Source organism: Zeugodacus cucurbitae, chromosome 5, assembly GCF_028554725.1.
Source record: "Zeugodacus cucurbitae isolate PBARC_wt_2022May chromosome 5, idZeuCucr1.2, whole genome shotgun sequence".
NCBI lineage: Eukaryota > Metazoa > Arthropoda > Insecta > Diptera > Tephritidae > Zeugodacus > Zeugodacus cucurbitae.
Genome location: NC_071670.1, coordinates 73,610,498 through 73,623,973, shown reverse-complemented (window position 1 = coordinate 73,623,973; position 13,476 = coordinate 73,610,498). Strand labels below are relative to the sequence as shown.

At 34.4% G+C, this 13,476-nt stretch overlaps 1 protein-coding gene across 2 annotated transcripts; it reads right to left on the bottom strand.

Annotated features, from left to right (window-relative positions):
- Positions 1-1,671: 1,671 nt before the first annotated feature.
- On the bottom strand, positions 1,672-13,260 carry Ptpn9_1 (tyrosine-protein phosphatase non-receptor type 9). 2 transcript variants are annotated; one of them, XM_011185062.3, is made up of 8 exons: positions 12,972-13,260; positions 10,177-10,407; positions 9,876-10,106; positions 2,988-3,937; positions 2,767-2,918; positions 2,433-2,662; positions 2,142-2,349; positions 1,672-2,067 (listed from the first exon to the last, which is right to left on the bottom strand). In XM_011185062.3, the coding sequence occupies exons 1-8, from the start codon at positions 12,993-12,995 to the stop codon at positions 1,841-1,843; spliced, it is 2,253 nt and encodes a 750-aa protein (XP_011183364.2). In that variant the 5' UTR covers positions 12,996-13,260; the 3' UTR covers positions 1,672-1,840. The 2 variants fall into 2 exon arrangements, with proteins under 2 accessions (XP_011183364.2, XP_054087931.1); XM_054231956.1 differs by lacking the exon at positions 12,972-13,260 and adding an exon at positions 10,863-11,030.
- Between the last annotated feature and the right edge of the window lie 216 nt (positions 13,261-13,476).

The following is a 13,476-nucleotide window of genomic DNA, read 5'->3' as shown; positions in this document are numbered from 1 at the left end:
ATAAAAATCAGCTTTCAGAATTGCTGCTACTTTTTATTAGTATATAATCTATTGCATAGAAATGTACAATGATAAATGTGAGTTCAATTGAATTATTTTTTACTTGTTAGTAATGGATTAAATCCCAAGTTCCATTTTTGATAGTAGCATTAAATATATTTCGAAGCAATCATTTTAGTTACTCCAAAATGCGAGTAAAGTTATGCACGTAAGAATTATGAAATCTTAGAAGTGGGTCTTTATTTGTTAAGTGTCGTGTGCTCCTTAGGGAACACTAAAAATAAACGAGCGAAATCGAAGGTCGTAGGCGTCATTTGTCAAGTTGCACACCATAAATTGTAGTAGAAGCTCGATAAAAATTGCTACAGCTTAATCATTATGTTATTGAAAACTTTTTAAATAAACTTTAATAAATCTGAGGATTAATCCAAATAAAAAACTTGTTTTATGGTATTTGACAGTGAGACTGGAGGTGAAGGACATGTATGGACTATGTAATAAATCTATTCCCATTCTATTTGTGTATCTTGCAATATACATATATTAAATATTGATGTTAACAAACACACATACATACATGAGGAAAGGGGTTTTTCATAATCCCAACATCAATTAAACTATACATAATACTTTGATAATATACATATGTATGTACTTAGTAAATCTTCGAGTATAGGCGTACGTTTAGGTGTATATTTCAGAGCTTTCGAAGAAGCAACAATATTTTACTGCATTGAAGTGTTTCTGTGATATATATTTCTAATATGAAAGCGTAGAAACAATTAATAAAATGGTAACCGAAAATCATGCATACATACATACATATCATTTGATGGGGGAGTGGAGTGAATATTTTGGTATTAATTTTATATTTGTCTAATTGTACGTTTTGTTTGCTGACATTGAAATATGAGTATAGGATATTTTATTAATATAATTGTTTGTTATTGTTTTGTATTTATTAGGCTCTTTGGAGATATTTGGAGGACGGTTTACCGTTGGCGATTGCCTCATTCTCTTTCATCAACTGTCTCCATCCCAGCAACAGTTTTATAGTTTCCCCATTTCGTTGTACTTTGCAACATCACCCAATTGTTCACATAAGCCTCTTACACAGACCGGTGATAAATATAAAAAATGTTTAAAGCAAAAGCTTTGCCAGAAGTTTCATGGCTCAATAATTATGTGAGTTTTAAAAAATCAAACGACGTAGTGTCCAAGAACTGATTGTAATACTCTTAAGTTCAATAATTACTGATACAGCAGCTCTTAAATACTTCTACGTATCAGAGAGTAATGATTATTATTAAACATAATTGTTCTACAAGTTATGAGCTTCGGTACATACATATATATACATACGTATTTAGACCAATCGCTATGCCAAAACCCCGAAAATACTATGGACGAGTACTTGAAAAATGTTGGCTTTTAAGGATTTTTAAATTTATTGTTTAAAATTAGTTTATACATCTAGGCCAATTCTATTTATACCCTTATGATCTTGACACATTTTACTAATATTTAATTTAAATGTTAATTATTCATTATGATTCTGTAGAACTAAGATTATAATTTATATTAACGTTTCTGTGTGTGTTTTAAGATTTCACTTCTCTAAAATGAAACGAAATGAAACAACAAAAATTTAATAAAGTAAATACGAGCTAATGTTCTTAAGAAAGTTTCGGCATCATTTTCTATTTCGATTCTGTTTTCAATTATTATGTGCTACATCACTATTTTCTACAAAACGCCCTAACCATTTCGTCAATACAGAACCGAATGCAGAGCTTTCGGTTGAGAATTTATTTCCTATGAGCTTCAAGTAGAATACTTTTTAGTCTGAATCCTCGCCGCGATCATCGAACCCAGTTAAATCTACCGAATTCAGCATACCACGCGAAACTGCGTACTCAATAAGGGCCAGATGGCAAAACACATATTGATCGGGCATTTGTATAGAGTAGGCACGCTGTGAACGAATTTTCTCCACAGTCCCACGAATGTCAGCCGTTCCAACATCTTCTAAACGCGATATGCATATATCCAATGTTATAAACGTGCCTGTGGAAGGTAATTGCAGAGATTTCATTCAATAGAGCGATTTAATTTAGCTTATTTTTGTGATTTGTTCTCACCTGTTCGACCAATGCCCGCACTGCAATGTACCACGATAGGCGGTCCCCGTGGATGCCCGGCCCATGTGTCGCCCAATGCTTTCACCATAGATGCTTGTTTTTCTCGCACTTTCTGAAGAAAATTTAGCATGGCCATCGCAGAGCTCGGCACACCATAATCGGGCCAACTTGTGAATTGCCAATGTGAAACATTTCTAATTTCGTCAGTCTGAAATAGAAGAGAAAGAGAGAAGTCAAAATGTCTCTTGTGCTTATTGTAAAAACAGAGAAGTTCCAAATATAGTGACTTACCTTAAGATTTTTCAATTCTAATGATGCTACTGTATAATCTTCATTTATTTCTATACTAAGTGTTCGCACATGGAAGTTTCCGAATTCTAAGGAACTATTCTCAGTCGGTTCCCAGTATTGGCCACATTTGACTCGACCACGCTCCATGACCCGTGTTGTCATCACAACAACCAAACAATGTTGTTCCCATATCATACGCCAAAAATCTTGCGAAGTTTTCGGTAATGGACCTAGAATCCAATGAAAAAATGTATTATTATTGTAATGTCATATTGGCAAATGTTATCTCAAATATACTTAATCTGAATAGAGTATGGTCGAATGGGTCGCTTACCTTGTGTAGAAATATAGGCATTCTTTTGTTTGTAGCCGTCGACGAAATTGGCGTTTATATAGTCCTCACCCTCCTCCCTGGACAATACAACCCTACTGTGATCGTAGCAAAGAACATCCGTGTAGCGATTTTTGGTCAAGTTATTCCGCATTCTGTAATAAAAATGGAACGCATTATTAAAATTATTTATTTTTTTACATCCTTAGTTCGGGTCAACAAACCTTGCGTAAACGAAGGTTCCATCGGGCGCCCGATTCCGAATGTCGGCATATTCTTTCACCAGACCTTTTCGCCCCTGCTCCTTTACCATTTGAACAATTTGTTCAATTGTTTTAGGGTCTCCCTCTTGCCCAGCCAGGCTGTCGTCATCACTAAACCCCGACGACGCACTACTTGGCGGATTCTCCGACCACAACTCACTTAGGACAGATGAGCCGTTCGAACTGGCGTTGCTGGTAACTGTCGATGGAACAGCTACACCATTCGCCAAAGCTACGGAACCTTGAACTCCACTGGCCTCTAGTCCGTTCGGCACTGGTACACCGACTGCTGTTTCCACTGATGCCGTCGCCGTCGTCGTCGTCGCCGCAACCACCCCCGACTCGGTGTCAATTTGGTTGCACACAGCTAGTAATGACGTCGAATTACTATTACCTTGGTTTAAAGCGGTTGCCGATGTGGCTATGACCGCGCACAGACTGTTTATTGTGATATTTTCGTTGGGCTCCTCGCCACCCAACAAGCGTCGGCCGTAGTCTTCGTTCGTTAATGCGGCTGTGGTCGTATTATTTATGTTGCTGTTAACGTTGCTATCAATATCCCCAACAATGGTAACTGAACTGTTCACAATGTTGCTATTGGTGGTTGCGTTGATTGTGTTGCTTCGGTTGAAAGCTACTTGCTCAATATTGGCGAGCAGTTCGTCTTCACGATTCGTCATCGATTTGCGGCACTGTTGCAACCATGTGTCGTGATCGATTTCCAATGCTCCGCCAAGATGCAGGGGCAATGCTTTCAGAGGCACGTGAAGGCCCAACGTCGGCACAGACACAGTAAAGACGCGTTCACGCAACTTCTCCCGCACAAACAGTCGCAGAATTTTGAACGGTGCTTTGAACCACAGTGGAGCCGTCACAATTAATACCTTTTTCAAGCGAGCTGGATAGCCACCCTGCAAAAACGAAACAAAATCATTAATTAAGCTACATTCCGAAGCGGATACAAGCAAAGGCGATTTGTAGCGTTTCAAGCATTAAGTTCAGATTGTCACAATTGGAAAGTATGTACGATATGTATGGAGGTTGTGAAAATCTATTCTGGTTACAGATATAGTACGAGTCCGCGAAATGTATGGCAAAAGTGAATGACAAAGAAATCAAATCGAATTATATAAGGATTGCATGAATGAAGAATGCCCATACATAGGTATATGTATATGAATTTAAATATGCTTGTATGTATGTATATATGTATGCATTATAGGAAAATGCCTGCACCTGATTGTTTTCGAAATAAGCGCGACAAAAATGTTCAGCATCTGATTAAACGGTAAAAAGTTGTACGTAACTGCATTTCGTACGTGTTTAAGTGCCAATAAGTAATCGCGAACGTGTGTACATGTGCGACCTTGTGGCGATACAATTAGAGATTTTCCAATTAACCAAATGTTAATGTGTTCAAGTTAGTATTTACATATGAAAAATGCTGAGTTCGCTTCTCATGAAAACATTCGTGACTTATTGTTAGCGCTACTGCACCAAGGTTCCGATGCATTCCATCTAGCAAATGCTTGCTAAACTGTAATTCTGCGAAATCAACAATTGTCAATGAAATGGAATTCTGTTAATAAATTTCTGATGATGTTTTCTTAAAGAAAATCCCCAAAACAACACACACTTGGTACACTAGATGTCACGGCGTATACTAAACGCAGCGCCAAGCCATATACATTATGCTTGTTCTCTTGACGAGTACATGTACACACATGCATACATACATTCGTTGCCGCGACGCAATAAAAACCACTTGTTCCGAAAAACAACAATTGATTTAGTTTTCCTTCAACGCCCACATACATATGTTCCTACGTAGTCATTCTTCGACAATACGTACAATACATGAACTAGTCAAAAGCGAATTTGACTCAAAGAGTAATGAAAAAGAAAAAAAAAACGATTATGGAAAAGAATAATTAAAGTATGGCTTGAAAAGGTAAAGAGTTGAGACAGTCAAACATAGGTGTCTATAAATTATGTATGCCTGCACACTGTGGCACATTGGCGGCGCTGTGATCCAGCCTATCAAGTATTCTATTTATAAATATAATAACGTCCATTTTCTACAATATTTTGTACGAATTTGCTGGAAGCGCTTAAAAATTATTTTTTGTATTTATATATGTGACAAAGTACTCAGAAAAATAGGCGAGATAATGGATTTGCTACAAAAGCGCAAAGTATAGTAGCCTCAAGTCGAGTTTACAAATCTTTCCACATTGAGACATTTCATTATGGATTTGGTATTCGAACTCACGATCGACTTATGTACATATGTACGTACATATATACATACGTCCAACAATAATACGAAAGCAGAAAAAAGCACAAATTTTAACTATACAATAGAAAATGGCAAAACGCATTTAATCTTTTTCCAAAAGAATGTACGAAATACGAAAATATTGATCTGGTATTTATATATGTACATTTGTATATTTCGAAGAGTGTCTTTTTGTTTGTTTTGTTAACACTGTTCCCGCTTAGTGTACAGCAGCAACATTTTCAATGGCCGAATCTATATGTATATATGTAGCTTTCCCACTGCAAAGTGTTCATATGGACTTTGACAAACATAGAAAAATCACTGGAACCGTTATATTTTTCAATTTATAAAATACATTTCCATTTTTTATTTAAATTTGCGGTTTTTTCATTTTCTTCTATAAAGACAATATTTAAGAGCTTTTCTTGCGAATACACTTTTTGATGGCAGATACAGAGAAGGGGTTGAATTTCCATCTATTTCGGCTACGTCAAAAACATTCCACTTTGCACAATTTAATCATCACATGTACACATGTATGTGTGTACGATTCGCAAAAATTATTTAGCTTATTATAAACATTTAATTCGTAGAAAATCGCACCTATTCGCATTGGTTAAATAGAAAAACGTTGATGATAAACAGTTGCCCAAGAAAAAATACGCTCGTCTGTTGCGATATTTCGCTATATTCACTGTTATGTTAGTGCAGACTGACTTTTCTCAGCCCATCCTCTCGTATCCAATACAAACAAAGCCAACCCCAAAAATTGGCATATTCCTCTCATTATCGAGTGGTGCACATTGCGCGAGCGCCTAAAAGAGACTCGTACGTTCGTACAATTCGCTTACGATATGCGAGGGTTAAAGCGTGCAGTGCAGTGCTGCAGTTCGGGGGTTGCTAGGTCATTTAGCTTTCCTATTTTCGTGTTCTCGAACTCTTCTCGCCGCAGATACAGTTGCCTCCGTTGTGTTGCAACTTTTGAAATGTTGTCTCGCCGCAAAGCCATAGGAAAATTGGACTACTCTGTTTTCGCTTTTTGGAGCGAAATGAAAGTGAGCAATAATATGCATTCGGTCAGTTGATTACCAGGATAACCACTTCAACATTTATTTGTGTCCGCTATTCCGACTTGAGGAAACCAAAATAACGGTGCGAACAGAAGCAAAGTACATCATTATGAAAAATTAATATGAACCTGTCTGTATGCATGTACGTATGTATTTACATATCAACTTGCTTGGATATTCGCTTTATATTCAGTGTATGTATATGTATGTAGTATGTAATTACATATCTAGTTACAAATACGTTGGTACGCATAGCAATCATATTTTAATGGAGATTCTTAAGCAAATATGGTGTCCCCTCTTCCGGTGTCTGATTGAAGCTTTTAACTTGCTTATGAAAATAACTTGCTACCAACCGCGCTTGTCATACATACGCATGTATGGGGAGACGACTATTGAATGACCACATTTGTTTATACATATGTGTGTACCGTCAACAAATAGAAATACTTCATATCCGACTTTTTAACTACTTTGTTTATTGCCGAAAAAATGCCGAAAGTCTTATTGGAAGTCTTACCAATGCAGTGAATTCAATTGAAGTCGTATGAAATCGGGTTGATACTTATGGACACAACGCTAACAATACTAATTTATTAGGTTTGTCGACAATAGTTTCACGTCGACCAATATGAGCTTTTCAGATTGTTTGGATTACTTTTAGCCAACTTGTGTGATTCAGAATTGTTTATATAGTGCCAATGTGTGTTCTTCTGAACTTTCTTTATTTTTCTTTTGCCAAAAATACAATTTTTGCGCCACCAAATTTCATTTATTAACACGATTTTCACTACACCGAGGAACGTACAGACAATTTTTAAACCGATAACGTAGAATTTAAGATGTAAATTAAAAATCCAAAAGCACGAACGTCAAATTCTACGTCTCAACAAATGACAACACGAAAGAAATTTTCTATACGTAAATACACACTTATTTATATGTGCACATATGTACATACATACATATACATATGTACACGAGTATATTTTTTCAATACTTTAAATCTTTTCCTTTTTTACTTTCATCGACTGTTGTCTTCCCAGCGCTGCTCGACGGAATATCGCGAATTATGTAAAATATCTTTTCTAAAGTAATTGTGTACGTTGACGAAAGCAATCGAGCACACCAGAAAACTTAGTTATTTATTTACATATATTATATGCGTATTATATGAAGCGTTATTTTGCACGCGTGTAACATTAATTAAGCCAAGCTAAGCGGACGACTAGAACAAGTACACTAAATAGCGAATTACTTAATAAAATAAGAGATAGCCCGAAAGTATCGAGTATGCGTGCACGTACATGGGTATGTTTGTCTGTATAATATTCATATATTATAATGAGAAAGCACAAAAGTGGCAATAGCAACAACAGTTTAGCTAACTTTGGCGGCAGAAGCAACAAATGAAAAGTGAGTTTAATATGACGCACGCGCACACGTAATCTCGCTGTTGGCGTTGTTGTTATTATCATTGAAATCTCCCTCCACACACGACGGTATGTATGTATTTATTTGTAATAGGTATTTATATATGTACATATCTATAAACGTATGTATATTCATATATAAATGAATACATGCGAGGGTGGTCCAAGAAGTACTAGAACCAACTTATAAACACCATATGAATGGTTACATAAAATACCGTTTCATTCGACAAATGGAGGCTTAACGCATCGCAAAAGATTCAGAAAAAATAAATGATGAAATTAATTTCCCTCGACCTCAATTCTCCTGCAATTCCTGAAATCAATGTATCAAACAAAGTAAACAGTTTGTTACTTATAACTTCTATACTTATATACGGTTCAAGTTTCTTATATTTGTAGTTAAACGCGTAGCTTTTGTCACCACGAACAAGCGACATTGACATTTCCAATTTTATAATCATTTTATTGTTTTCCCTCTCAGACCAGATACTTTTGGCGCTGCCTTCGTAAGCATGTAAATATGTACGTAATTACTCTCCCACCTTTTGAAGTCCCACACAAATGAATTCGAAAGTACATACAGACATTCGCAAACATTAATGTGTGTGCACAAATGGGTATATATGAATTTTGCATATAATTATAATTGTGATGTTAATAGTTACCTGATCATACATATCAATACATACATGCATATGTACATACATATTGCGATCGCCAAAAAGCTGGAGAGGTTACTTTTGCACGTTTATGGAATTCATGCGATATAATAGTGTAAGCGGCTGCTTGATGAGCACATCTTCGCTCACGAGTAGCTTCCCGTTGCCTTTACAATTTGCGGAATTTCGCCCCTTCGATAGGTTATAATAACGTGTGTGAACGATATTCATTGGAACTATCATATCTACATATGTGCACACGCATTTCCAGCTTTTGCCGTAAATAACGTTTGTTATTTGGATTTAATTTTCTTAGTAAAAACCAATACAAAGAGCACTTGCAATATTCGAAATATATGTATTTGTGCTTTTATCGCCGTGGTTATTAGGTGTACAAGTAGAGAGAGTGAGAGTAACGTCTCTTCCAAAAACCGGAAATAGAAAAGTTTCGCGCGATCAGAAGTTTCGAAAAATTGGCAAGTCTGAGTTCTGACGGCGCAAATCAATGCTTGTAGGAAACGGAGTGACAGCCCTTTCTTTATTCGTCGTTCGTTCTTATTTTTATACGGAAATCGGAAACGGAAACCGAAATACCCCCTATGATGAAAAAGCGTCTTGTATTTAGCTAATTGCAATCATATTATGAAAGTTTACTTTTCTCAAATAAATCAGTTTACTTTCCGAACAATTATTAAAGTACTTTTCCGAAAAATCCTTCATTGGTTTTTTGGATGAAATATTTGTTGCAAAAGCATTTCGGCACTCCATGGCTGAACGCACTTTTATTATTGTTTACTTGTTTTTGTTTATCTTTGTCGTTTTAGCTCTTCAAGCACAAAGAGAAAAGATTAACATACTATCTTTTCTCATCAAATAGAGTATATACACAATATACACACAGGTGTTGGAGAAGTTAAAATTTTTGCAAGATCGCAGGCGTTAGCAGGAAAATTAAATTTAAAAATTTATGATTTATAACAAATTGTAATAGTAAAAAAAAAATTGGTGCATTGCATGAATATATGTATATACATAGATGGAACAGTTTTTATGTTTCTTGAACCTTTAATATTTTTGGTGCTAATGAAGTTTGGACGGTGTCTTTTTGTTTGATATTTTTTTTTGTTTTACCCTGCAACTCAATATCCTTTTTCTTTAGAAGAATCTTTAAATTTGTATTTTAAAAAACAATACTGAGTATTTAAAGTGGGCGAAATCGGACAACAATCGATGGTTGCACCACATAGTAATAACAACTGAGTAACAATGTTATCCTCACTTTACACAAATATGGTTATGTATATAGTATATCCAAAACATATGGTAAACATGTTGGGAAAACTTTATCAAATTTGTATACGAGAACATTATGAATCACTTTCAGGATGTTTAAAAAATCTTACCTTAAGCAATGTTAAAATCTTTTGTGACAAGTCATAGTCAAAGTTTGAATACTTCGAACCACTCATATCATAGATGAAGATGAGACCCGCCCTCTGAGTTTCAGTGTCTTGCAGTGCACAATCGAGTTGGTAAACAATTCCCTGCAATGTTATCGTATGCGTAACACTTAGAGGACTATGTTTGTTTGCTGTGAAAAGAGCAATCGCCGCCCCATTGGCATCACGGGAAGGCTGTAATAACATAAAAAAATTGTGTTTGTGAGTGTGTGTTTTGTCAACAATTTCATTGATAACCACTTACCAATATTGTGAATTTTCCAGTTTTTAACTCCGAATACAACGGCTCCAAATCGGGATTTATGTTGTATAAGCCTTCTCGAAGTCGTATTTGTTCATGTTGCTCGTAAAGTGATACAGCTCTTTGTACGTCAAATTTTCGGGCGTAGAGAAATTTGATCGCTGTGGTATGTGATATATTTCGCCTAACACTTGATGAGGATCCATTACATAGTTCAATAAATTGTTTCACAGTCTAAAAAGATTGATTGTTTTCATAGTCAAATTAGAGAGACAGTCATGCATGAGTTCTAGCAAAACAACTATGTTTAATATTTTTTTTTTTTTTTTTGAGAAATTATAAATAATATAATTGTAAGAAAAGTTTATTAGCATTATTCTATTTATGTTTGACAATAAACAAATGATGACTAAGAGTTTTCGCCCATATGCACAGTAGGATATTAAGTTTTTAATTTTGATTTGCTTAGTGGGTAAAACAGGAATCATTGTCAATGAAATATTCGGTTTGAAATTATCTAAACTCCCTGGTGCCTTTCCATATTTCACTTGTACTTCTTTATATGTAAATGAAATTTTCAACTAAAGGCTCTTGACCTTCTTTCACTTTTTCAATTGAAACACTTGTAACTGTATAATTAATAATAAGCACTTTTTTCGGAAATATTCAAATAAAGATTTGAAAAATACCTGCAAACACTGCTCATGAGTGATATTATTATGTATCAGTAAATACAACATTCTCATGTTTTTGTTTCACAATTAGATGTAATAAATATGTTGTATTTTTAAATATAAGTCGTATTTAAAGAGTTTACAAAACGCAAGCAAATTCATGACTAAAATTCGACGGCAAAATTCTCAGTGAGGAACCACAGCACAGCAGTCGCCAATGCTGCGTGGCTATATATGTACGATGAGTTCTGCGAAGACAAACAACCATTTCCAGTGTATTGGATTGATAAAATCTGATTGCGCTGGCCAGACGATGGTGGCGTACAGAAGTAAAAATGCATTCATTACTTGATTGCCGTTGTTGCTGAGCTGTGAATAGTTTCCTCTTGAGTCATTCTGTTAGCATATATATGTGTGTATATTTACCAGTTCTTCTGATAATAATGTAACGCCGTTTTCTCTTGAAAATATATACATATGGTTTATACTAATAATCCATTATATTTATGGTTATACTAGTGAGCGTTAGGTTGAGCCGGGCACAAATCCTAAAGACCTAAGGGGTAATTATCGTCCAGTTAATAATGTTCTCGTATCGAGAATATTTCTATGGGATACACCCAACAACATACAACTTTGGCATTAGGAAGAAAACATTGCCGCAGCGTGATATAAGGAAACACTTCAGTTATCTGATGGAAGAAAGCACAACTGATATTAACACAAAGGCATTTATTGTGTGGAAGAAAACAAATTTCCATCGCTTGTAGAACCGAGCTATTCAAATATGGCACTATGAACCAAGTAATTGTAGTAATTTACTTTCTATGGAAAGTGTTATCGCGTTCCATTGTAGTTCAATTGATTTTAATTGCGAAGATATGTTGGCAATATTGCGAAATAAATATAATACTTTCTGAAAAAATTTTAACAATGGATATAGGAATATTTTTTTAATCAAGAACTTGTTGCACACTGAATAAGTGGAAATTCATATATCATATGCGGTATAAGGCACTTGACCGTTATTAGCGAAACTTTGTACCTCTTATATCAGTTTAAAAATAGCAGAGTAGCATAAGAATAACTACTTCTACTTCTTCGTCTTAAGAAGCACCAGTAAAAAATATATTACATTGCTTGAAATTAAAAAATATATGTACATTGGTCTCAGGTGTTTGGAACGAAAATTTAATTAACAGTTGAACCAATACATTAACATTAATATTCTTTATAAACATTTTAATTAATTTTAATTGTGATATTGTTATGAACAAATCTATACAATTATATTTTGTGCCTGTTAGTTTGCACAATTACAAAATACATTTAACTAATCAGTAATATATTTTCTGATTAGCTCAATCAGATTTTAGTGTAGTTCTCATTCCACGCAAGCACTGATTACTTTTTATTGTTTGTAAATAAATATTTTACTAAATTTCTAATTACGAAAATTAGTAATTTTGGTTACAAAATTAATTTACTTGACACCCATATTTTTAAAAAAACAAATAAAATAAACTAATTGCCTTTTCGTATTTTACTAGATGAATTGAAATTAATATCAGCTGCTATCATATTAGAAATCACCAAAGGGATGACGAAACATAATGAAAACAAAAAAGAAGATAGGAAATGAAAAGCAAAATCAGCTACCATACATTTGCATATACAAATACGGATAATACCACTTGTAAACATACACATACACGTGCATGTGTAATTAATTTATCCTTTTTCCTACTACACTAATTCCAAAACAATTTGTAGGAATAATAGTTGCAGGAAGTGCAAGCATTACAACACAATTTCCAAGAACATCAAATCCACATATATATGTACATGAAATAAATATTCAAACCATAAAACGTACATTGTAGTAATAAAAGCACCTTATTACTATAATTGAGACGGTATGTGGAGGAATTTCGAACTGAAAATCGGAGATCTACTGATACAGCTTTTCCAAGAATTTTCATTTACAAAAGGTCCATGAAATATAACGATTTGGCACATTTTATATTAAAATTTCACTTTCGCCAGCTTTGATAATTGTTATTATATATTAATTCATATATTTCGAAGCGTAAAAAATGCAATTGGAACATGAATTTTACTTACAAAATTTACATCTTCCGACGCCATTTTGAACGAGTGTAAATCTGACAAGACTCCAGTACTTCTAATCTCGCTTTGCACTCCAATCAGGGTTGCTCTCACAATTGTTTAATAATCTTGTTTCTAACAAATTCCCAACTTATCGGCTTACTTATCATATTTTGTTAGTATTTCATAAGTATTTATTAGTTGATTGTCTATTTATTACATTGTTAGTCATTTTTAACTCAAAAACGATTTGCTGTAGACAAATGTGTAACTTTCTCTGGAAACGCCATATTTGACATTCTCTGGAAACGTTCAACAAGAACTTCAATTGAAAGCAAAAATTAACAAAAACAATTAAACCGAAAATCTATTACATTTTACTGGATGATTACGAAGAAGAGAAGAAATATTAAACAAAAACAATTAAACCGAAAATCTATTACATTTTGTAGATTACGAAGTAGAGATCGAATATTAAACATTCTCTGTACGAAGTAGCTCTAGTACATTATATTTAATT